Source organism: Bufo gargarizans, chromosome 2 (assembly GCF_014858855.1).
Source record: "Bufo gargarizans isolate SCDJY-AF-19 chromosome 2, ASM1485885v1, whole genome shotgun sequence".
NCBI lineage: Eukaryota > Metazoa > Chordata > Amphibia > Anura > Bufonidae > Bufo > Bufo gargarizans.
The window spans coordinates 281,705,882-281,731,509 of record NC_058081.1 but is presented as its reverse complement, the minus strand read 5'-3'; the positions used below and the strand labels follow the sequence as shown (position 1 = coordinate 281,731,509).

The window sequence follows — 25,628 nt, the reverse complement described above, 5'->3', positions numbered from 1 at the left end:
ACATAAGCATTGTCAGCAGACTGTTTCCCATAAACAAAGTCAGCAGTATCACAAACAAAGAGTATCAACAGAGTGTAGAAATAAGCAACAATGTTTATTTTTTTTGTTTTCCTTCACGTGTAATACAAGGGGGAGTTCATACACATATTTATACAGTTCCCACTGAGGTCAATGAGAAAATATGTATAAATATTAAGCAAGCTCCCAAATGTGCTGGCTGTAGGCAGCTAGACTAAGGGAAATTCCATAACTGTGGGCTCTAATAAACTATTTACAAAAAGTTAGGAATATTTGGCTTTCGGGTGAAAATTATGGAAAACTTAAAGAGTTCACAATACAGTGATATTATATCATAAAAGTAGGGCACTTAAGTAGAAGCAAGCAATAATGATTTCCTCATCTCAAACAATTTATTAAAACAAAAGGCAACAGTGGTTGATATACCCTCACAAAAAATTTCAATGTCTCAATAGCTTGTCATGCGGCCCTGAGCATCAATTATAGCTTGACAACGATGTATCATGCTGTTCACAAGTCGACTTATTGTCATGCTGAGGCATAGCATCCATCTCTTCTTGAAGGGCAGCCATCAGGTCATTGAGGTTCTGGGGTATAGAGTTACGAGCCTCTACACGGCGACTCAGCTAATCCCACAGGTCTAGAGAAAGTGCAGGCAACTCCATATCAGGTACCCAGGTCTCCAGCAGCTGTTCCCTAATGATGCAACCTCGATGAGCTGGCGCATTGTCATCCATGAAGATGAAATTAGGCCTGTGTTGTTTATGCAGAGGCACAATGACTGGATTAATTATGTTATCCAAGTAGTATGAGCTTGTCTCCGTAGCATTCACAAAATGCACGGCAGTTCTGTATTGACTAGACACACCTGCCCACACTGTAACACCCCAACCACCAAATACTTGTCTGTGGCTGATGCATAGCGCTCTCCTTGACGTCTCCAATGTCACTGGCAGCCATCATTTCTGCTCAGCGTGAATTAACTTTCATCAATGAACAGCACTGAGGCCCACTGATCCCTTGTCCAGCGTAAGATGATGACGCCTGTGCCTGGTTGTGTGGTCAGGTACCCTAGCAGGTCCTCTAGACTACGCTGTTATAAACAGTTTTGAATGGTCTAACGTGACTCTTGGGTGCCTCTCACCTCCCTTATATGTGCCTGAAGTTGAGTGGCATTCATCATCCAGTTCTGCAGGGCATTGTTCACAATGAAGTGGTCTTCAGTGTGTGATGTGGCCAAAGGACGTCCACTTCTATGCCTTTCTGTGACTCTTCCAGTGTCTCTGAAGCCTCGCATTGGCGAGGTACTGTTGATCAAATGTTAGGTGTCGTCTCATGATGTCAAAATGTGAACAGCATGATGAGAAGGACTGTAAATACCAATTCGAATTGAACCAGGAAATTTTTTGGGTGATCCATAGCTCAAACACCTCTTGTGAATATTGACGTTAAGCTCCTTGTTAGAGAACAGCAAGTTTTGCAAAAAGTAATGAAACATTGAACAGTTGGATATGGACATTCAAAAGTTAAGAGAAGGTCATAATAATTTCCCATGTAGAGGTTAGAGTGCATTTTAGGTTGATTCCGAAATTTTACCCATAAGCCAAATATCCCACATTGTTGTGAGTAGTGTAACTAGTGATTGTAGGCTCTTTGTGGTGCTGTTTCCATTCCTTGCTCCTAGATTTCTCATATATTGCTGATTTGTCATGAATTTCTGATATCTTTACTACTAAAGATTGCATATATAACCCTAAGTTCACACCTGAGCGTTTTACAGCGCGTTCAAACGCGCTGTAAAACGCTCAACACGTGAAAACCAATGATTCCCTATGGCCCTGGTTCACACTTGAGCGTTTTACAGCGCGTTTGAACGCGCTGTAAAACGCCCGACGCATAAACACGTTCTTGAGCTTTTTTTGGGGCGTTTGTCGCGCGTTTTGGCCCATAGACTCATTGGACAACACTGCAGTCAATCACACAAACGCGCGTCAAACGTGCGTTTACTATTGCAAAAAACGCGCGACAAATACGCACGTAAAACGCGCGTCTCAGAAACGCTCAGGTGTGAACCCAGGGTTAATTATAATTAATTTTGATAATTTAATACGTGTAGTTGTTTTTTCAGTGTTCCAACATTTAGTGAAGGGCCATTTATTCAGTTGAGGATCATTACAGGTTCTACATGGAAGAAGGTTCTCTGGTCAGATGAGACCAGACTGTTAAGGGAACCACTCTGTGAGGTGTTAGACCCAACACTTCCCATGACCCTAAGAACACAATTCCCACAGTGAAGCATGGCAGAATGATGCTGCGATAATGCTTTCCATCGGTAGGTACTGGAAAACTGGTAAAGACTGAAGGAAATATGTTTTTATTATTATTATTATTATTATAGTTTGTGTCCCAAAAATATTTTGTACCTTCAATGTGTTAAGCATGTTGTGCAATGATACAAATGGCACAAACTCTACAAAATTCCATTTGAATTTAAGACTGTAATTCCACAGAACAGGAAGAAACTAAGGGAGTTAATACTTTCTCAAGGGACTATAAATAATTTGTATGGGACCATATATATATATATATATATATATATATATATATATATATATAGTGCCTTAAACAAGTATTCATACCCATTGAACTGAAAAAGATTTTATGTGATAGAACAGGGATCAGCAACCTTTGGCACTCCAGCTGTTGTGAAACTACAATTCCCAGCATGCTCCATTAATTTCTATGATAATTCTTAGGAGAGCAGAGCAAGTATGCATGCTGAAATATGTAGTTTCACAACAGCTGGAGTGCCGGAGGTTGCCTAACCCTGTGATAGACCAAGACAAAGTAGCAAGTATGAGTAAAATGAAAACAAAATGATACATGATTTTCAACATTTTTAATAAATAAAAATCCTGAATGTGTGACGTGCATTTGTATTCAGCATCAATACTTTTGACTGCAATTATAGCTGAAAGTGTTTAGGGTTATGTCTCTACCAGCTGTATACATCTAGAGGCTGAAATTGGTGCCCATTCTTTTTTGCAAAAAAGCTCGAGCTCAGTCAGATTGGAGGAAGAGCTTCTGTGAACTGCAATTTTTAAGTCTTGCCACGGATTCTCAATGTGATTTAGGTCTGGACTTTGACTTGGTGATTCTAACATGAACCAGCTTTGATCTAAACCATTCCATTGTAGCCCTGGTTGTATGTTTAGGGTTGTTGTCCTACTGGAAGGTGAACCTCTACCCCGGTCTCAAGTCATTTGCAGCCTCTACCCTCTACCAGATTTTCCTCCAGGATTGTCCTGTATTTAGCGCCATCCATCGTGCTATCAACTCTTACTAGTTTCCCTGTCCCTGTTGAAGAAAAATATCCGAACAGCATGATGCTGCCACCACCATGTTTCACGGTGGTGATGGTTTGTTCAGGGTGATGTGCACTGTTAGTTTTCCACCACACATAACGTTTTGCATTTAGGCCAAAAAAAGTAAACTACGGTCTTGTCTGAAGAGAGCACCTTCTTCCACATGTTTTCTGTGTCCCCTACATGGCTCCTACATGGCTTGTGGAAAACTGCAAACGGGACTTCTTATGGCTTTCTTCTTGCCACTCTTCCATAAAGGCCAGATTTGTGGAGTACAGGACTAATAGCTGTCCTGTGCACAGATTCTCCCACCTGAGCTGCGGATCTCTGCAGCTCCTCTGGAGTGTCCATGGGCCTCTTGGCTGCTTCTCTAATTAGTGCTCACCTTGCCTGGGCTGTCAGTTTAGGTGGGCGGCCATACTCCTTTCATATTCGGATGAGGGGTTGAACAGTGCTCCTTCAGATGTTCAGAGCTTGGGATATTTTTTAGTAACCTTTAGTAACAGCTGTAGCTATACTGAGAACAAAGTACACACAGGCAGACTCTTTACTAATTGGGTAACTTCTGAAGGCAATTGGTCACACTGGATTTTATTTGACGGTATCAGTACAGAGGAGAACAACAAATGCATGCCACACTTTTTTTATTCATAATTTTTTTTTTTGAAAACCAGTATTTTGTTGTTTTCACTTCACACATACTTGCTATTTTGTGTTGGTTTATTACATAAAATTCCAATAAAATACATTTCAGTTTGTGGGTATAAAGTGAAACGTTAAAAAAAATTGTGTTTTAAAAAATATATATATAAAAAGTTCAAGGGGTATGAATACTTTTTCATGGCACTAGTATATAATAATAATATTATATATATATATATATATATATATATATATAATTCTGGCTTATTCTTTGTGGCATTAGGAGTCAAGCAGTCAGCATATAATCAGATAATATTCTCTTTGGACTGTAGATGCCTTCTTAAATAAAATCCTCGCAGACATACGTTTTCATAGATCACTTTTAAAAAAAAAAATATATTACACAATCAATGCCCATAGGCACTTATGTCTAGACGCTCTAAATGACACCTTCAGAATTATATTATTGAAAATCACCGGAAGCTAATTTATTTTGATCCTCAAAAGTGCCATATACACATTACAGTAATTGGCAAAAATCTAGGGGGCAACTTGAGCAATCTTATATAACCTTCTTCAAATAGTCAGAAAACTTCAGATAAATTGATAAGGTTGTGAAAGAGCAGTTTTAATTTCTATGAACCAATGGAAATTACATTTGTGCTACCTAACGTATGGAAATATTATAACTAATCCTGAAGAATTCCAAATAGCTCATTATGATCAGCACATTGGTGATGAATTGGGTACTAATGCATAATGATGGGATACTGAGCGCTTTGCCCCCTAAGAACTCCTTTGGTACAGCAAGTGCTTTTCTGAAAGTGAATTACTGCTGAAATACTTACCACATAGGAAATTGCTAATACAATTATTCTCTGCCTCAGGAAAATCTAATTCTATTACCTTCAGGAAACAAAGTCAGCTGAATTAAATGACAAAAAAATATGACTTTACTTCACAAAGAATCAACAAGGTGTGCTTCGAACTAGAAGAGTAAGCCATAAATACTGTACTTTTTAATGCAAAAGATTAGCTCATTATCTATTCTCCTCTAACATCACAGTAACAATGACAAACATTTAGTGCTGTTCATACATATACTATCTAATTGGACTAAACTTGATAAAGTAACACAATTGCACTGCATTCTGGAGCATCAATATTATATTCCAAGAAATGGAAGGCACAATTTCTGATTAATTTGCAATCAAAAAATAACTTTGTGCAGAATTACTATTTAATAATACAGATTGTCAAAAATACTGTAATACAGATTGTCACAAATATCCATTACCTTTACTGCCCAAAATAAAAGAGAAGTTTGAAAGAGAAATGAAACACTTTATTAAAGGGGTTGGACTAGAATACATTTTTTTTTTACAAAAAGGCCAGTAACTTACTGATTTGTGAAAAAATTCTGCCATGTGCCTATATAAGCTTACTATCTGACCTTCTATGTTTTTTTAATCCCACTCCTCCACAAGTCTTATCTTCATTGAGCAGATAGGGTGCTCCTGCCGATCAGCACATGTGACCTCTGCTTCCCAGCATGAAACCACTTTGCAGAAACCTCCTAGCTCACAACACATCCTTGCACACTGCCATTCCTGTACCTGGCTCATGCCCAGAACCGCTGCCCAAGGAGAGCATACAGCAAGAGCAAGTGCACATGCTTAACCTGATAATGAAAGAACTACTGGAGGCCATCTCCAGTAGAAACAAGTATTTTCTTTCACAGCTCAGTTGTGTCTGCCAATTGCATCCAGATATAATGGAGTTGCAGCTCGGATATGGTCACTGTTTCTACAAACCTTCTAGCTCACACTGCACTTCACACTCCCCGACCCTTCTCTTACAACAATGTTCTTACACTGCAGAGAATCCTTGAAACAGTGCAGAGGCTGCTATAATCGCAAGACTTAAAACTTGCAAGTTTTCTCTACAGATACCTAAACAGCTTGGTAATTCCTCATATAATATTAAAAATTATTTGGGTATTATCGGCCATATCTTCCTTTTGCTAAATAGCAAAACACTAAAGGATCACAGTAAATTAAATCATCCCCTACTCTGACTCACATTGAAGTGAATGAAGCATAGAGCACATTTTTTATATTGGATTAGAAAATAGAATTTATACACCAAGGTGTGTACCCTAAGGCTTCGTTCACATCAGCATTCAGCCTTTCCATTCTCCTGCCCCGTTTAGGAGCAAGAGAATGTAAAGGAAGGATTCGGCACATAACTGAGCCGAAATGAACCTAACTACCCTATAGACCAGCGGTCCCCAACCGCCGGGCCGCGGCCCAGGACCGGGCCCTGGGAGATATGTTGCCGGGCCGCAGAGGAGAGAGGAGCGCAGGCGCATGCGCGGCCGACGCGTACATGTTGCCAACATCAGTGGAGACGGAGGGAGGGACGGAGAGAGGGAATCCCTCCCTCCCATGACGCGGCCGCTGCAGAGCCCAATACAATGAGCGGGCTCTGAGGCGCCGCACCACTGCCACCAATGAATATGTCTCTAATATTAAAGTAGGAGGAGGGACAGGGGAGGGTTTACCGCTGCACCGTCTCAGCTAGTGTGCTCGGCGAACGGCAGCAGCGGCACCCTCCTCCTCCTCCTGAGTCTTGTGTTCTCAGACCAGTCCCCAGCCATTAGTGATCTGGAAAGCGCAGGTAACCACACACTGTCCCACAGATGGGGTCACCTATTATTAATCTGAGGTACATGGTGCTATTACATTAGTACCCCATGTACCTCAGATTAAAAGTATGTGGCCCCCAAGCACATCATCAAATAATGGGCAACATTGGGTTAACCATTAATATGAGGCACATGCAGGTCCAAATTGATAAAACAATGTGCCTCATATTAACAGCATGTACCTGATGCCATTAACCCCATGTTGTCCATTATGTTAAGCGGGGTACTTGACGAGGTTGCTATTAATATGTGGCACATGGTTTCATCAATTTAGACTCCATGTGCCTCACATTAATAGCCAGTAACCTTATCATACTGTAGTACCTAACACCAGCCTACACATTAACCCCATGCTGCTCAATGTCCATTATGTCAGGAAGCACTTGCTGGTGTTACTATTAATATGAGGCACAAGGCTTTATCAATTTAGACTTCTATTTGCTTCACATTAATAGCAAGTGACCCCATCAAGTACCTCCTCACATAATGGGCAATTGATACTTTGCAAAAAGTAAAAATTAAAAAATACTCACACGTTAACCCCATGCAACATCTTAATATCTTAATATGCACCTTGTGTTTTGTCGTGCGCGTGGATCAGTCAGCGCCGACCAGCACCCCCATAAACCCCGCCCACCCCCTAAGCCCCGCCCCAGACCCCCCCCCCCCCCCCCCCACGCCACCCGATCCCTGGAAAAATTGTCTTACATGAAACTGGTCCTTGGTGCAAAAAAGGTTGGGGACCACTGCTATAGACTATAATGGGGTCCGTTAGGTTTCCGCTCAGAAGACAAAAGTTGTGCATGCAGCACTTTTGTCTCCGCTTCAAAAATCATCCTAAGAGCGGAAACCTAATGGACCCCATTATAGTCTATGGGGTCCTTAGGTTCCATTCGGCTCAGTTATGTGCCAAATCCGTCCTTTCCGTTCTCCTGATGCAGGAGAACGTTAAGGCTGAAAGGTGATGTGAAAGAAGCCTAAGAGGTTTTAAAGTTAATAGCTGAAGCTTAAAGGTAGTCTTTCACCTAAAATCACCATTATAGAACACTAACATGAGGATCTCCATTATATTCCCCATATTAGAATGCTACCTTCCATATTGCTGTCCATCGTCGATTTTCTCATAAAAACTTACTTTGATTCAATATGTTAATTAGCTTCTGAAGGTGCCAAGGGTTCATGCAGCGGTTGCCCAGGCCCCTCAGCGTTTTTCATACGAAACCCCTCCCCTTTCACTCCTCTGGTCCGCCCTAGATTCTTCTGATTACGTCCTCCTCTTAGTGAGAAACCCAGCGCCGTTCGCCTGTGCACTTCATTCCCTATTATGGGCAGAGGCATTAGGCTGGCTAGATCGGGATATACGGGCCGCATTAAACGCTCTTGTGCCTCTGCCCATAATAGGCAATGAAGTGTGCAGGCGCGGCAACCTTTTTCACCTGAAGAAGGGGAGTTGTTTTTCCCCGAAACGCGTTGTGAAGTTTTTTTTATAATCAATAAACCTGGAAGATTGCTATTAATTCCAATTAGCCAGTCTGTTTTTGATGCAAGGGATGATTTTTTTTTTTTGTATCTGCATAACAATCCTCCGTGAGACTTCAGGCAACCCCACTTGAGGATATTCACATCCGTGGCTGCATACTGACCGCATCCGGGGAACGTAAAGCTATTCCCGTCAACACCTACAATAGAGTTGAGCTAATATTTTTTGCACAACATTCTAAGGTGAGCCTCCAATTGGGGTAATATTTGGAACCGTGTATGTAAGTTTTTCACCGTATTGTGTGCCTCTCTCTTTCTTGTTTATCTATATAGTAAACAAAGCCTGTGTACGTGAATCTATTCCTAGGGGGAGACACAGGATCCCTGTTATCAGGATTAATGGGAGTGTTGGCAGCAGGAACCCCACCAGTTCTGTGGATAACTTAACACAACCCCTTTAATTATACACAACCTATTTTTCATTATTTATGATGTGCTCTCTTGTCACAATAGAGTGCAGTTTATAACTACATGTATGCACATCCATTCTGAGGAATAATATGCTCTCTTGAAGTACTGTAGTCACACAATAGTTAATGTTTTTGAATACAGTAACAGAAAATAAATCATTAAAAACACTAAAATTAAATTAAAAAAAATATTATAACAAAAATCTGATTAAAAAAATAAGTAATTTACTGCTGATATATTTTGTTTAGGTCGAGGCAAACATAATCTCATTCCGCAGATACTGTACTAGACAAGTAGTTACTAGGATGATCCATAGTCCTGTTGACACTCTCATCAACGTCATAAATCTTACTGAACGTTAGACAAGGTTAAACATGTTTCTAGCAGTATGGAAATAAATAGTAAATGTATGCTTAGCTTTACAATATATTAATTGTAATTTGAATTGACTATACAATTTAAAAGAGAATGAACAAAAAGAAAGATCGGTAGGCATTGAAAATATGTCAATGTATGAAAAAGAATATGGGAAAATAATTTGTATATCCTTCTAAATAAACTGACCTTTACCCTTAATCTTATCACTATTTCCATATGTTATTGCTGGAGAAATAAAACGCTGACTTAGCTGCTGGCACATAATTATAAAGCTTTCAATGAGAAATGAGGGAAAGGTTCCTAAGCAGGATATTTGCCCTATAGGCAAAGAGTGGAGCTAACATTCCTGACAGCCTGGCATGTTCAGATAAGGGTCTACAACTATACTAATGCATGATTCACATCAGGGACAATAACTGTAAACCCTTAATAGCAGAAGTATTTACTTGCAGTAATAGCCAAACCATTTTTAGAAATTCCATGCATGTGCTAACTCTGCTATTATTATTTTTAAGACAATGGGGGACATTTATCAATAATGGAGTAATTTGAGCCCAAAATAATCCTAACCATACAAATCAAAAGTGGTGATTTGTTTCACCTCATATATCAAAAGGCGCATGCTACTGTTAAAATATGACAATTTTCAAATATAAACGTGACTATCTGCCTATTTTTCTCGATTTGTGACATTTTAACTCCAATAGCACTAAAGTGCAACTTTTTTAAACCAAAATGCGCCATTTCAGCCTCCCCTGCCAGACCACACTTGCGACTTTTGAAACATAATTGCAACTTTTGAAGCATATCTGGGACATTTCCTGTGGTAAATGGTCTCAGACTCGGGACGTTTTTGTTGGATGTCAATTTACTGACAAAACCCAGTTATTTTAGCTCATTCATATTAGATAAAAATAAATGCATCCGGTTTTAATACTTACCTATCACTTGTTCACAAGAATAGTTGGGTTTTATTTTCATAAATGCGATTTTTTTTTACAAAAAGTTGCATCTTTATTCCATGAATGCGACTTTTTACACAAACACTACCTAATAAACTGGCTTAATTGTCTGCAACAATTTGAGTCATTTCTGCCTATAAGAGGATAATAAATGAGGTGTAATATGCACCAATTTGATAGCCCCGCCCACTCTGACATTTAAAAACTAATTTCTGATAAAATGAAGGCCTTGCATGTGTAGCATGTGAATGGAGTGCAAGCTGCACATGCACAGCCAGCCTTGCGTTTGTTTGCTCTTACATATGTCCCCAGAAGGTCGGAAAGAACCTTTAGGGACTATTCAGACTGCGGTTGGAACTGTACAGGAAAACACCCCTGAGAACTGTGGCTAGTATCACAGTCAGAAGTTTGCTGGTTCAAAGTCTGCTTACTCCATCGTACTCATTTGAGAACTGGGCATGTTAAGAGTAAGAAATGGGTTAAAAAATACCACTTTCGCCATCTCTTTTCTGTAACTGGAGCTGGTCACTGGACATGCCATTGCAAAATTCTCCATGCAATGTTATTCTGAGTACAGAAATTGTATGGATGCTGTGTGTTGACCCAGGACATGTATGTCACATAACACTGATACATACTGAATGTCAGACGTTACATGATGTGCAGGCGGTCACATGACAGACACCATGCTTAGTCCTATTTAGTTAGGACCATAAACCATAACTTTTATTAGATATACTAAAGGAGTTTACACTATTAAAACATAGGGGCCCCAGGTGTGTAAATACAAAACAAAACCAAAACGTGACTACGAAAAAAAAAATAAAAAAAATGGGGTAGGGTGAAGGTTTGGGTGGTGGGTGTTTTCTATCCCTAGTTAGCCCTACCTCTATGCCCTCTCCTCGAAGTCATGCCTTGATGGTAGTTGTACCCTGTGCTTGTCCCCAACCTGAGGAACCCTGAAAAAGGACCTAAAGATAAGTATGATAGATACAAGAGTAAGACGCCCAGCAACGAAAATAAATACACAATAAGCAATTCAAAATTACTGACGCGTTTCACCCCTTAGTAGGTTCATCAGAGAGTGAAGTCACTAACTGGCACTCTCTCATTTATTAAAAAGAAAGATAAAATAGGCCTAAACAAGATACACAGTGCCAAAATGGTACTTCTAAATAAACGCATGCATGATCACTGTACAAACACATGATAATATGCCCAGGATCAGTATACGTGTATAGACAGCGCTGCCATAGTTATAGTGACCATCGAACAATCACGGCAGCAGTGGTATGGCTTACAGTAAAGCCACTAAGGCTACTTTCACTTTAGCGTTTTCATTTCCACTATTGAGATCCGTTATAGGAAACGCTTACATTTTGTCCCTATTCAATGGGGACAAAATTTAACTGAACGAAACGGAGTGTACCAAAATGCATTTCGTTTCGTTGCGTCCCCATCGCGGACAGAATAACGCTGCAAGCACCGTATTTCTGGCAGCGATGTGGTGCGGAGAAAGACGGATACGTTCTGACCAACAATGTAAGTAAATGGGGAAGGATCCGTTTTCTCTGACGCAATAGAAAACGGATCCGCCCCCCATTGACTTTCAATTGTGTTCATGACTGATCCGTCATTGCTACGTAAGACATAGTACAACTGGATCCGTTCATGACGGATGCATGCGGTTGTATTATTGTAACGTATTATTGTAACACCGCAAAAAACGCTGGTGTGAAAGTAGCCTAATACTGTCCACTAGTTAGGTAGATCCATCACTGTACAAGTAATGTCTGCAAAAGCATCACTTCTACACAAACAGATAATAATGGAGGGGAACCATGTAATCCAGGTAGCGTATAAGCCACGTGCTAATGCCTCGTTTGGATGAGCTTCAGGAAGGGGAATGATCCTGGGAGTGGTAGTATGCCCACCAATTAATCACAGAGGAGCAAGTCACGCCCATATCAAGAGGCAAGTGGTAATGCCACAATCAAAGACATGCTCTAAAGGGTTATTTCCATCTTACAAAGTAATGGCATACGGTTAGAATCCTGAAACTGATGGGCTGTGCCCCCTTTACGTAACCGTAGCAGAGCTCCATTCAAGTGAATGTGGCTAGCTGCAGTTCCCTGCATAGCTGAGTGGCTACACCATCACTTTGTAGTGAAAAACAATGAGGGGGCTGCACTGCTAAATCAGCAATGTGGTCCCAAAATTTTCAGGATCCATGGGGGTCTCAGAGGTCGGATCCCCAGCAATCATAAAGTCATGGTAGACCCTTGTGTATGCTATCACTTTCTAAGTTGGGAATACTCCATTAGGCCCCTTGCAGACAACCGTGTCCGGATGGGTTGTGGATGCGTTCAGTGAAAACTGCGCGATTTCACAAGCAAGCCCATTCAGATTTGTTTGCGACCGCGTTCAGTTTTTATTGCGTGGGTGCAATGCGATTTAATGCGTTTTGCACGCGCGTGATAAAAGTCTCAGAGTCAAATTACCAAAAACATTGGTGCAACATGTCTGCAACTTTCTATTTTAGAGCTATGATTTGACTGCCATATCTCAGAAAAGTCATAGGCGTGTTGCAGTTGCACATGATTTCCATTGTGGTCTAGGAAGGCAATGTTGCACGAGAAATGAGACCTGCAACCAAAAATCCAACAGTGTTGTTTTTTCTTACAACTATTGCATCATAAGTAGACATTCAGCATGTCATATGGCAACCCCACTAACAAAAGATGCAATGTCGCAATATGACATTGCAATCTTCATGTGGTGGGACCAATGTCATTTAGCCCCAGTTTAAATCCAAAAGTCTGTTATTTAGTAATATGTAAATTAGATTTTATTATAAACATTTTATTTGTAATTGTGGTGGCTGACATTACTTGGATACTGTAGCTCAGTTTCAGCATTTCTGTGTAGACTGGAGTATGGTTAACAGAGTCATTTCATTATTGAAAAAGTGAAAAATGTAATGACAAGTAGGGGCATTCTTGAACTCTTATAAATCTATATAAAGCAGAGACACACTATACCCACAGATCTGTTAACATTTCTGCCAATTTTTCGGTTCAGTCAGAGTGCAAACGAAGTGTCAGATCCACATATGAGGGATACTAGCAGCACCTGATGGACCCAGTGACTTATCATGGAGTCTGCTGGGTGCCACCGCAGCGACTGTTATTGTGATGGGAAAAATAGCGTTGTATGCTGTGCTATTCTTCCTGTCAAACGGTGGAATCCCCCAGTGGAAACTCTGAATGGGTATGTGAACGGAGCCTAAAGCTTTGTATGCATCTCTTCTGTTATTCCTTTGCCTCTGAAGTAGAGGGACGTACACCATCACTTACCGGAGACTGTAACAACCTACTGTATGATGTTTTTTTAATTCCTGTTCATTGCAACCACCATAAAGCACACACAACCCTGTCTATGCAGATGCAAGAAATATGTTAGTGCCTCCAATATAGCACAAAACACAACTAAAATATTTTTTCAAATGACATATACTTTCCATAACAATCTTCCGATGCATGGGTTATTGTCACTGAGCGTTGGCTAGAAGCTGTGGTGTGGGGTGTGGTAGAGTTTTTATTATGTCTTTATTTTTTTTATTTTTCATTTTACACTTTTGTGCCCCCATAGGACAAGACATTTGGAGAACATTTACCATTACATTTTATATTTGATTTCTCCTATAACTGGGGTTGACATATTAGCCCCAAATAACCGGAGAATACAGCCACCAGGGAGGTTGTACAAGTTTGTATAGCCTCACTGCAGAGCTGATCTGGGTTCAAGTTCATGCAGAATCCCAGCCATCCAGTGGTCACATGACCGCTGGAACCCGAAGCAGGAAACAGCATTGCCCCTTCCTAATCTCTATACACATGGCACATAGATTGCAGCTGTACTCTAATTTGGTAGCTGCGGTGGCAGGGGCCCGCTGTCAGGGACAGCTGCACCATTAGAGTACAGCTGTGATCTCTGCAAGGACGTTTAGAACTGTCTGTGCAGACTAAAGTCAATGGATGTGTGGCAATGGAAGATAAAAAGTAAACAGGTACACTTTCCCATTAAAGTAATAAAGAAAATGCTAGTGACAGAAAAATATGTTTAATTGGCGTTAGAAGTGCTAAAAAGAGATAATTAAAAAAAATAACTTGTTGTACTACTTCTCTCTTAATCATCAGAAAACCCCTTCAAGAAATACTCTTGTACATAAAATATTACAGAAAATTGGGTTCTGCAAAACAAGATGAAAGATAACATAGAATTTAAGTGCAGTATAAGTGAAAAGCTTTCCATACCTAGAGGACATTTCATAAAAAAAAAAAAAAAACACATGAAATGGAGGTAACTTTACAGCTACTCCTCTCATAAATCAGCCACTACAGACTTGTATAATCTTAATAGTCCTAGCAAGGCCAGGAGTAGAGACCCCACCAACAAGGACTTTGTCTTGGCGAGGATGAGCTACTGGACAATTAGATTTGATGTTAAAGGGAGTTTGTCATCCCAATTTTGGACCATTATTTACAGTAAAGTATGAGTAGTACTGCAGATATGGAGTCCCGCTCACTACTTTTTATTTTTCTATTCCCCCCCCCCCCCCCTTGAGCGCTGACAGCAGGGGAATGGGGGCGGTAAGAAAATAAAAAATAATGATCTGGACTCCTTATCTGCAGTACTACACATATTACTGTAGATAATGATCCAAAATTGGGGTGACAGATTCCCTTCAAAGGGGAATTCCTACCTTACACAGTATAAGCTGTAAAATGAGAGGTTGAGGGACAAAACCAGGACCATCATTTATTAGGAGAAAAGGGTCCAGTGATTTCAAAATTGCCGCCTTCACCTTTGAAAAGTAAAGAAATGGCTGGCACTCTCTTTCTGATAGCTAACAGTGCCAATTCTCAGCTGATTTCAATGGTAAAAGTGGCTGCTGATGGCAGAGTTAGGCCTCATGCACACGGCTGTCGCCCAGCCATGCCCGGATTGCGGCCCACAAAATACGGGCACCGGCTGTGTGCACACTGTATCACAGATACTTGAATGCGTCCGCAATCCAGAAGGAGCGGTGTGGAACAGAGGCACTTTCTCTCCGTGCCTCCACACTGCAAATAAAACTTTTGTTGTGCGGATGGATCACGGAGCAATTCAAGTTGAATGGGTTTGCATCCGTCTGCGGCAACCGCACTGATGGTGCCCATGTATGGAACGGCCAGCACAGTTTGTGTGCATGAGGCCTTAACAGGACCCTCAGTCCCTGGGTAGATCAAGTTGAGGTCCCGTTAATCCATAAATGCTCTACATGGAAAAAAAACTTCAAACATTGGTTAGAAAATGTTATAATCTGTGCCCTTATTTTCAGTGCACTTACTGTGTACACTTAGGCTAGATTTACATGGGCCGACTGAGCGGCCAATTGTCAGGAAGGAAGGGTTTCTTCCTGACAGTTGGCTGCTTGTTCAGTGAAGGAGACCGCGCATTTACAGTACATGTAGCGATCTCCTTCATAGTATGAGGAGGAGGAAGGTTTGCTATAGCTGGTTTATCGGGTGATCGTCATTACATTTACATAGTCAGATTTTCGGGAACGACCATTCCTGATAATCTGCCCAATTCTCGGGCCGTGTAAATGCAGATCATTTCATCCTCACAGGGATGTCCTAACAATATACAAGTCTATACTCATCACTACTAAATTAAAAATTCAAATGATGGCGTCTGAAGAATAGGAACGCGAATCCCTTCCTGTAAAGGATGATCGATCGACGCTGGTGTTTTCAGACGATCGGCATCTTCTGCTTATATGCATGCATTTTAACAGCTTGTTGAACATACGGAAAAGATGCTTCTTAAAATTATCACCAGCAAAAGTGTAAATGATAGGATTTAAACAGCAATGCAAGAAAGATATTGTCTGAGATACTTCCATTGCCGTTTTCAACTTGTCGTCATAGCTGGAATCACCAAATGCACCGAACGTGTTCAATATTCTTAAAAAAATGACTATGTTGTAGGGGGACCAAAATACAAAGAACACAAAGACGAGTATGAGGATCAGTTTGACGGCATGTTTCTTCTGCATACTCCTGCTGTTGTGTAAATTCCTAATAATCTGTGAGTAACAGGAAACTAAAATAACCAGAGGGATAATTAAGCCAAAGATATTGATTTGAAAGTAGGACAGGAGAGTCCAAAGTTTCTCCTGGCCTTCAGGATAAAAGGCCGCACAATCAGTGAAGCCATTATTTGTCTCTGTTTTGTGAAAAATAAAATTTGTTGCGGACAAGAGAAAAGAAAAAGTCCACACAACAAATGTGACAATCAGTCCCAGCTTCATAGTTCTAAACTTAAGTGATAACACTACATGGACAATTGCTAGGTAACGGTCTACACTCAGGACTGTTATAAAGAATATGCTACTAAAAAACCCCATGAAATACATTGCAGACAGCATTTTGCACATGACTTCGCCAAACACCCAATGATTGAGGAGTTGATACACGACAAATGGCAATGAAAATACAAACATCAAGTCTGAAATGGCCATGTTGAGAAGATAAATGTCAGTTAGAGAGTCCATCTTTTTAAAACATATTAATATCCACAATACCAAGGCATTTCCAACAAGTCCGCAGGAAAATATAAAGCAGTATAGAGTGGGCTTGAAAACTGAATCCACTGTGTCCAAATTTTTGACAAAGTAGATTGAGGCATCTGAATACTCATATTGTGCAGTTGTACTTGACAGCCTGTTCTCTGTAGCCTCCATGCTATTTGCTGTAATACAAAAATAAAGGATAGAATCAACTCCCTGTCCTATACTAATAAAAATGTGTATAAAAGAATGTATACTTACATTTCAGGGTGGCAGGCAGCTCCGAACTGTAGTTTCTAGGTTAGCACTTAAAGTGCAGTTGTGCTGTGTTCTAAGTCACAGAACATATCCTCTCTACACCGTTCTTGGTGTCTGGCTATAAATATAAAAAGACTTCCTATGAAACTCATGACTAGAGCTTGGGGGAGGATATAACATCTTATGAGTTTGCTTTAATTGACACAGTAAGTCTATGTTAATTTCCTTACTTCAGGTTGTGATATAGTGTATACCAGTATTTTACACTATTTCTCCTCGATCTTGTGCTGCCATCTTCTGGTGCGTCTAATAGTCCAAATGCCGGCATTAGAAGCAGGACACTGCGCTCCGTTACGGACAGGTCCTGGCAGTGCAGGTGTGAGGACACAGCATAGACTGTGCTTTGTGTACATCGTCCTCTCACTGAACCGTCACATATTTCTGTAAATTGCGACTGTTTAGTGTGCACCTAACACATTCATACAGCAGAGTAAATGTGCGCAGTGTCTGTCCTGCCAGGACCTTTGTAGCCGGGCCTCCCCTCCATACCGTCCCAGTAACTTTAGACCACTACTACTGGTCCTGACTGGGTAAGATAAGGCAGCAGGGCTGTCCCTTATAATGGTAGTGCTCTGTGGCTGATGTAGTCAGAGGCACTGTGATGAGGAAATTTGTCTGGCATAGCCAGGGCCGTTGAGGCTTAGTCAGGGGGCATTATATATACTAATATGATGAGGCACTGTGGCTGGCATAACCAGGGGGCACAGAGACTGGCATAGTCAGGGGGCATTATGGATGCTAATGTGATGAGGCACTATTTGTTAAGGTATCTGTTAATCTACTTTGTTTGCTTGACTTTATCCCCTTTTGAGTGCAAAATCCACTTTCCAAGCTTGCAGTGGATAATGGAAAAGTAAGGCCTGTATTAGACATGGAGAGTAGCATTTCAATAGTCAGGAGGGAAGCATTTCTTACCAACAATCGCCAACGATCTCCTCCACATTATAAAAAGGAGTGATCGCTAATGCCATCACTCGTCCCCATACAGAATCATTGCTTGCTGGCAGCCGACCATGACTGTGTTTGTTCGTGATGCCGGTGATGTCATTACGCAGGCGCGCACAAAATCAGCACACCGGTGACATCACCATATGCAAAATAACTGTGTAAAAGTATAGAAGATACTTCTATGCTGCCATGGTGAAGTCACTGGTGAACTAGTCCCATACATTTTACAACCTATATTCCTGCATCAACCACTCTCCAGCGGTAATTCATACATATACTGGTCTCACATACCTGTCCACTCATTATCCACATACTCTCCTTTTTTGGTCTCAGTTCTCTTCTCCCTTTCTCACTTTGATCTGTGTAGCTTTTCTGTTTTCTCTTTCTCCTTCTTTTCTCTCTTGTTTTTTCCTTCCCACATATTATCTCAGCATACATTTGTCCTTTCTTTATGTATACTGATATATAACTATTTACATTATTTCACATTGCTTTCTCCATGTATTTCGTCATACATATGGGACTTGATAAAGGTCACTCTGACCAAACCGTCGTCACTTACCATATCTGGAATCATTAATGTAAAAATGTCTGGAATACTTATACAGGAGACCAAATCATTTTTCATTCATAGGAAGATAAATAAATTAAAAAGACTATTAATTTCAAGTAAATTTTGAGTATGCCCTGTATATTTTACATTATCGGACATGGTAGAAAAGCCCTTTGAAGGGCCCTTTCACTACTGCATGTACTTAAGTGCTGTTCCATTTCCTACAGCTTCATGCCTACTAGGCTGTGACTAATAAACTGCCTGTATTCAATGTAAAAGATACATTGGTACTTAGCACAAGTAAAAAAAAAAAAATTTAAAGTTAATAAAGTTCATAAAAAAATAAAACACATTTTTTCCATAAAAAGTGGTTTTATTTTGTAAAAGTAAAAAATTTAATATGCACAAGTATATGGTAATTATGGTATCAGCATGTTCACAGAAACCCATATACTGTAATAAATATAACATGTTATTCAAACAGAAAAACAAAAAAAGTTTTTTATTTTATTTCTCCCCCTAAAATAATAAGTGTCAATCAAGCCCCATGTAACGCAAAATGGTACCAATGCAAACTACTGTATTTTTCACCCCATAAGACGCCCCCCCCCCCAAACTGGGGGGGGAAATGCCCCTGCGTCTTATGGGGTGAATACTAATGAATGCTTCCATTATGGAAGCGCTCATTAGTACTGGAGGACAAGTAAGCGGTGAAGGCACTGTACTCACTGCTTCCTGGTCCTCGGCAGTTGGCTGTGCTATGGCTGCGCACAGCGTGAGGACGTTCTGTGACCTCACGCTGTGTGCGCTAGTTTAAAGCACAGCCGACAGCAGGATAAAGAGGATCGCGCTGGAGAAGAGGAGCGGCGGTGTCCAGGGGCAGGAGAGGTAGTTGGTTTATTTTGTGATCTGAGGCTGGGGGCTGCTAAATATTGGCTGGGGCTGCTAAATAATGGCTGGGGCTGCTGAATAATGGCTGGGGCTGCTGAATAATGGCTGGGGGGGGGGGGTTACTAAACAATGGCTGGGGGCTGATTATATGATTGGGGGCTGATTATATATATCATTAGGGGCTGATTACATATGACTGGGGGCTGATTATATGACTGGGGGCCGATTACATAATGCTGAGGGCTGATCACATATGGCTAGGGGCTGATATGAGGCATGGAGGTCTTAACTGAGGTCTGACTGGGGGTCTTCTTTATATTGGGCTCTGATCTGAGGTCTGATTGGGGGTCATTCACATTGGGGTCTAAGCTGAGGTCTTATTAACATTGGGCATCTGATTGGGGCTGTCACTGTGACTTAAAAATTATTGGGATATTTTTACATAATTGTCTAGCTCTAGAAATGAGGTGAAAATATTATGTGGACAGAAGAAACTTTTAGATGTTTATTTTTCTGCAGTTTTAGGCAAGTGTGTAGTCTATATATATATACAGATTCAGCAATGACCTGTTGATATACACTCACCTAAAGAATTATTAGGAACACCTGTTCTATTTCTCATTAATGCGATTATCTAGTCAACCAATCACATGGCAGTTGCTTCAATGCATGTAGGGTTGTGGTCCTGGTCAAGACAATCTCCTGAACTCCAAACTGAATGTCAGAATGGGAAAGAAAGGTGATTTAAGCAATTTTGAGCGTGGCATGGTTGTTGGTGCCAGACAGGCCAGTCTGAGTATTTCACAATCTGCTCAGTTACTTGGATTTTCACGCACAACCATTTCTAAGGTTTACAAAGAACGGTGTGAAAAGGGAAAAACATCCAGTATGCGGCAGTCCTGTGGGCGAAAATGCCTTGTTGATGCTAGAGGTCAGAGGAGAATGGGCCGACTGATTCAAGCTGATAGAAGAGCAACGTTGACTGAAATAACCACTTGTTACAACTGAGGTATGCAGCAAAGCATTTGTGAAGCCACACCCTTGAGGCGGATGGGCTACAACAGCAGAAGACCCCACCGGGTACCACTCATCTCCACTACAAATAGGAAAAAGAGGCTACAATTTGCACAAGCTCACCAAAATTGGACTGTTGAAGACTGGAAAAATGTTGCCTGGTCTGATGAGTCTTGATTTCTGTTGAGACATTCAAATGGTAGAGTCCGAATTTGGCATAAACAGAATGAGATTATGTATCCATCATGTCTTGTTACCACTGTACAGGCTGGTGGTGGTGGTGTAATGGTGTTGGGGATGTTTTCTGGGCACACTTTAGGCCCCTTAGTGCCAATTGGCCATCGTTTAAATGCCACGGGCTACCTAAGCATTGTTTCTGACCATGTCCATCCCTTCATGACCACCATGTACCCATCCCTGATGGCTACTTCCAGCAGGATAATGCACCATGTCACAAAGCTCAAATAATTTCAAATTGGTTTCTTGAACATGACAATGAGTTCACTGTACTAAAATGGCCCCCACAGTCACCAGATCTCAACCTAATAGAGCATCTTTGGGATGTGGCGGAACGGGAACTTTGTGCCCTGGATGTGCATCCCTCAAATCTCCATCAACTGCAATATGCTATTCTATCAATATGGGCCAACATTTCTAAAGAATGCTATCAGCACCTTGTTGAATCAATGCCACGTAGAATTAAGGCAGTTCTGAAGGCAAAAGGGGTCCAACACCGTATTAGTATGGTGTTCCTAATAATTCTTTAGGTGAGTGTATATGGCCCATGCTACATGGGGGATAATACAGGTGCACCTCTTGTACAGTGTGTGCTGGTTATCAGGCCAGCTAAAATGTCAAATATATATTATGCACCACTTATATCTGTTGTAGGCTATAATAAAGGCTGCAATATTTACTCTACAAAAAACTATTACTAGTGTTTTTGGAAGCCAAGACAACAAACAATAAAACTGCTTCCAAGTATAGACATGTTTCAGGAAGTGTTATTACAACACTAGCAACTTCATCTTACAGAAAGGTAAATATGAAATCATTAGGAGGAAGCAACTGTCACTTAAAAATAGGTACAGAACAAAATGCAAAAACAGCCTAACAACTATCCTAAAAAAAAGTACAGCAAATAAAGGAAGTTATACTATCTAACCGTGTGCAGTGCCAATTAAAAGGAATGTGTCATCAGAAAATTACCTATTGTTTAAATCAAGATTTTATGTAACGTAGAGTGAATTCGAAAGATTTGAGAATGAATAACTTACGCACACTACATGAATAAATATATTTACTAAGTGATTAAATATATGATAACACAAACAAATCACATACAGAATAATATAAAGTAAATAAACATCACTAGCCTAAATGGGTCGGAGACTCCGTCGATCATGCTATAACCCATGGTTGTCTACCCCGTTATAATACATGACAGACACCCCAGGGTGTAGAAGAGAGATAGGGCAATCATACATCCTACCTAGAATGGAGGGCCTGGTGGACTCTGCTGAGACAAGGTGGGTAGCAAAGTTTTGACCTGTTAGCCCCTCCTCCAGTGTACGTCACACATGTCTCTGAGATCACTCAGGAATGTGGTCTTATCAGCACAATGGGGGATGGGTACTATCGCTAACCCACTTCATTACAAGGGAAACTTATTACACAAAGTATTAAACGGAATTAAAGTGGAGAACCAATCAGTCACTTACAATACAATGAAGATCACTTTTCAGCAGTCATCTCATTATCATCAAAGGCAGGATTAAAATGAAGTAAATAGACTGATCAATCAATCAATCAATAGATAAAACAGGATCTACTGTTCACAATAGGTGATATCACAGCAGGGCATGCCTGAAAAACTCTGCCACAGAAATCAATGTGTCCCCTCCATTCTATTATGCCTATAGCCCATATGGGTTACAATATTCAGAAAGGAAAATTAAAACAAAAACCTACAATCAGAAAAAAGGGATTATAAAAAAAGGATATGTGAACGGAATATAAAAAAGGATATGTGTCACTATCTGGTTTAAACTGGCAGAAAAACGTACAGGTTGGCACTTTGCCTTTAAAGACATTCTCCATGAAATAAAAATCACTATGGTCTGAAGTTTAAAGCCTTTAAGCCTAAAGGTCCTTTTACACAGGACAATACAGCAGCAGATTGTCGGGAAGGAAAGGTTCCTTCTTGACAATCGCCTGCTCACTGGTGGAGGACACTGATGCTATTACATGCAGAAAACTCCTCCACAGTACGGGCAGGAGTGATTGCTATTGCTATCGATCGTCCCCATACTGACTAGTTGTTTGCCGGCAGCAGATGCTGTTTACGCCAGCAAATTATAATATTTGTGACCAAAAAAAAGAACTATTACCTGATGAATAAGCTTTTCATTTGTTCATCGGGTAATCAGTGGTATATTTACATCACCAGATAATCGCCACTAACATGAACGATAGTTAGGGATTATCTGTGGGATTCTCGGACCATGTAAAGGGCCCTTAATAATATGTTGAGACTTCATGTCCTGTACATCACAGGCAGAATTACAATGAGAGATATCACCATTATAAATATAACACAGGAACCAACATTTACAATAGGTGATATCACAGCTCATCTACTCCCTCCTGACCTCTGCACAGATCACAGAGCATGCCTAGAAAACTCTCCCATCTAAGTCAATAGGGTCCCCTCCTGACCATTGTGTCTAAAGCCTATATGTTTGCTCAGGAAGTCTTGATATATTTTACACCTAGTGGCCAGTGCAGAAACTACAGGATTTAGATTTTTTTTTAATACAGATAGGAAGATGGAAAATAATAAATTACCAAACATTCTAAAAAAAAATGTAGAAGAAAAACTTTTATTAAACATTTATTAAACTGGTGTTAAGTAGAACTGGCTAAGTTGCCCATAGCAATGAATCACATTCCATCTTACATTTCTGACAGCTCCTTTGGAAAATGAAAGGTGGAATCAGACTGGTTTCTATGGGCAACTAAGCCGTTACACACTACTAGAAGACTACAATCGTTATCATACATTCCCACTGTGCGGCTGAAACACCTTGTAGGATATGCACTTTTATCCTCCCTCGGGCCTCAGGTTGGATATGGATGCATCGGATATAGACAATACCACGTCAAACGTTTCAGAATACAACTGAACATTATCGCATCCAGTTGTCTAGTTTCAATTATTAGCAAACAGAGGCACAGTTCTATAATAAAGAACACTGCAAAGAACCAGCACACATTAAAATGTATTGATACTTGTAAGTAGGTTTATAGATTATGTTTAAACTGTAACATACACGGACATACTGTATTTCTCTGATGGAAAATAAGTTAAAGGGTCTGCTTCATTCTAATAACCGTGGAAATTTCGGCAGTAGAAATCTCACTGATCACATAGTGCGTCATATACTAGCAATGTGCCATCTCTAGTGGTAGGAGAACACTTTTAATGTACTTTTCTAAAAAGAGGCACCAGATTTTGCCATTCACTAATTAAATTCTATTAAGCCTTTTTTTATTTAAAGTTTTTGTTTATTTTGTTTACATTTTGTTTCAGTCACCCCCTGGTGTTAGCAAATTATATGCAGAAAATGCCAGTAAGTGCAGGGCTCCAGACTAAAAAAAATATCAAGGAGCCATTGGCTCCTAACCCTAAAAATTTAGGAGCCAAACTAAAATTTTTAGCCACCAAACTTAAAATACATATAATTACGGTACAATAATAAAATAAAAAAAACACACACATCTTACCTAGGGTTGTCACGATACCAAAATACCATAAAAAAGTATTGTGATACTCAATACCACGTGAAAAAATAAAACGCCAAAAAGCCACGTGCATTCCAGATTTTATGGAACGTCTGGACCATAATAGAACAGTCCTAACCTAATTTTTGTTGCGACAAGGTGACTAAAAAATGGCAAATTGCACGTTTTTTATTTTTAAAGAGATATTTTTAAATATTTTAATAGTTCACACTTTTTCGGGCATGGCGATATGTAATTTTTTTTATTGTTTATATATTTTATAAGTAAAATTAGGCAAGGGGGTGATTTAAACTTAATATTTTTTTTTTTTTTTACTTTTTATTTAATACCTATTTACCCCCTTAGGGGCTAGAACCTGGGATCTTTCATCCCTTGTCCTATTCACCCTGATAGAGCTCTATCAGGGTGAATAGGACATCACACTCTCCCTGCTGCTCTGTGCCCTGTGCACACAGCAGCATGGAGCTGACTATAGCAGCCAGGACTTCAATAGCGTCCTGGCTGCCATGGTAACCGATCGGAGCCCCAGGCTTACACTGCTGGGGCTCCGATCGGAAGCTGCTACTGCCACCAATGATAATACTTGGGGGATGGGGCGCACTGCGCCACCAATGATTTTACTTTAAAATATTGAGGTTGGCGGGGGGTGTTCGGTGCACTGCACCACCAATGAATATTGTTTATGCTTAATACAAACGCAGGCTGCCATGCGGGTGCCGGACATATCCCATACCCGGCACCCAGCCCCTATGACTGCGCGCTGCGATCCGCTGCTATTAACCCCTCAGATGCCGCACTTCTTTTACCCTCTTTTAATTATTATTCAAGTCTGGTCTCAAGGACTTTTAAAAGGCCAAACATTGACTTATAGGATAACTGCCTTACATCTGGTAGCATTAGAGGTAGGGCTGGGGTTGCCTTTTTGCATCCCCCTCTTCCCAGAATTTCAGAGGAGGCTTGCCTGGCCTATAAGACTCCTCATGCCGTTTATGGCACTCTTCATAAGGTGATATTGTATTCCCTAAATCCTGACCTAGTCCTCTCACCCAGTTAAGCCAGTACTCTCTGCTCTGTACTGATGAGGGACAATCACCCTGAAACAGCTGCCTTCAGATGAGGTGCTGGCTTTCAAGTCATGTATCAAGGCCTTTTAAAAGGCCAATCATTGACTTATAGGACAGTTTCTTTACATCTGGTGGCATTTCAGGCAGAGCCTGCTAAGAGCTGATCTGCATACCTTCTTCCCATATTTGTGGCTTAGTCATTTTACATATAATAGAAACATGCTTGCATCACTAACAAGCTCTGCAGTCATTTTATATACATTCGTTCCGGTGACAGCTATCTCCTCGACTCCCACCAGCCTCCCCTTTACACATACCCGTTAGGCTCAGTCAAACATGTATCTGTATTCTATGGGGAGAGTGGAGGTCACTTCCAGACACTTCTGGTGGTAGCTTAT

General features: G+C 40.5%; 1 protein-coding gene across 4 annotated transcripts in view; it reads right to left on the bottom strand.

The window, feature by feature from the left end:
• IMMP2L (inner mitochondrial membrane peptidase subunit 2) overlaps positions 1-25,628 on the bottom strand; it is a 1,176,402-nt gene that overhangs the window by 1,004,551 nt on the left and 146,223 nt on the right. Inside the window, exons 1-2 of one of the 4 annotated variants that reach the window (XM_044280333.1) lie at positions 16,900-17,025; positions 14,650-16,820 (exon numbers count right to left, since the gene is read on the bottom strand). The exons of 1 other annotated variant lie outside the window; for it this stretch is intronic. In XM_044280333.1, the coding sequence (XP_044136268.1) occupies positions 15,748-16,812 (1,065 nt within the window). In that variant the 5' untranslated portion in view covers positions 16,813-16,820; positions 16,900-17,025 and the 3' untranslated portion in view covers positions 14,650-15,747. Of the gene's footprint in view, positions 1-14,649; positions 16,821-16,899; positions 17,026-25,628 lie in introns of those variants that run through there. 2 more of the 4 variants (XM_044280334.1, XM_044280336.1) reach the window with 2 other exon arrangements.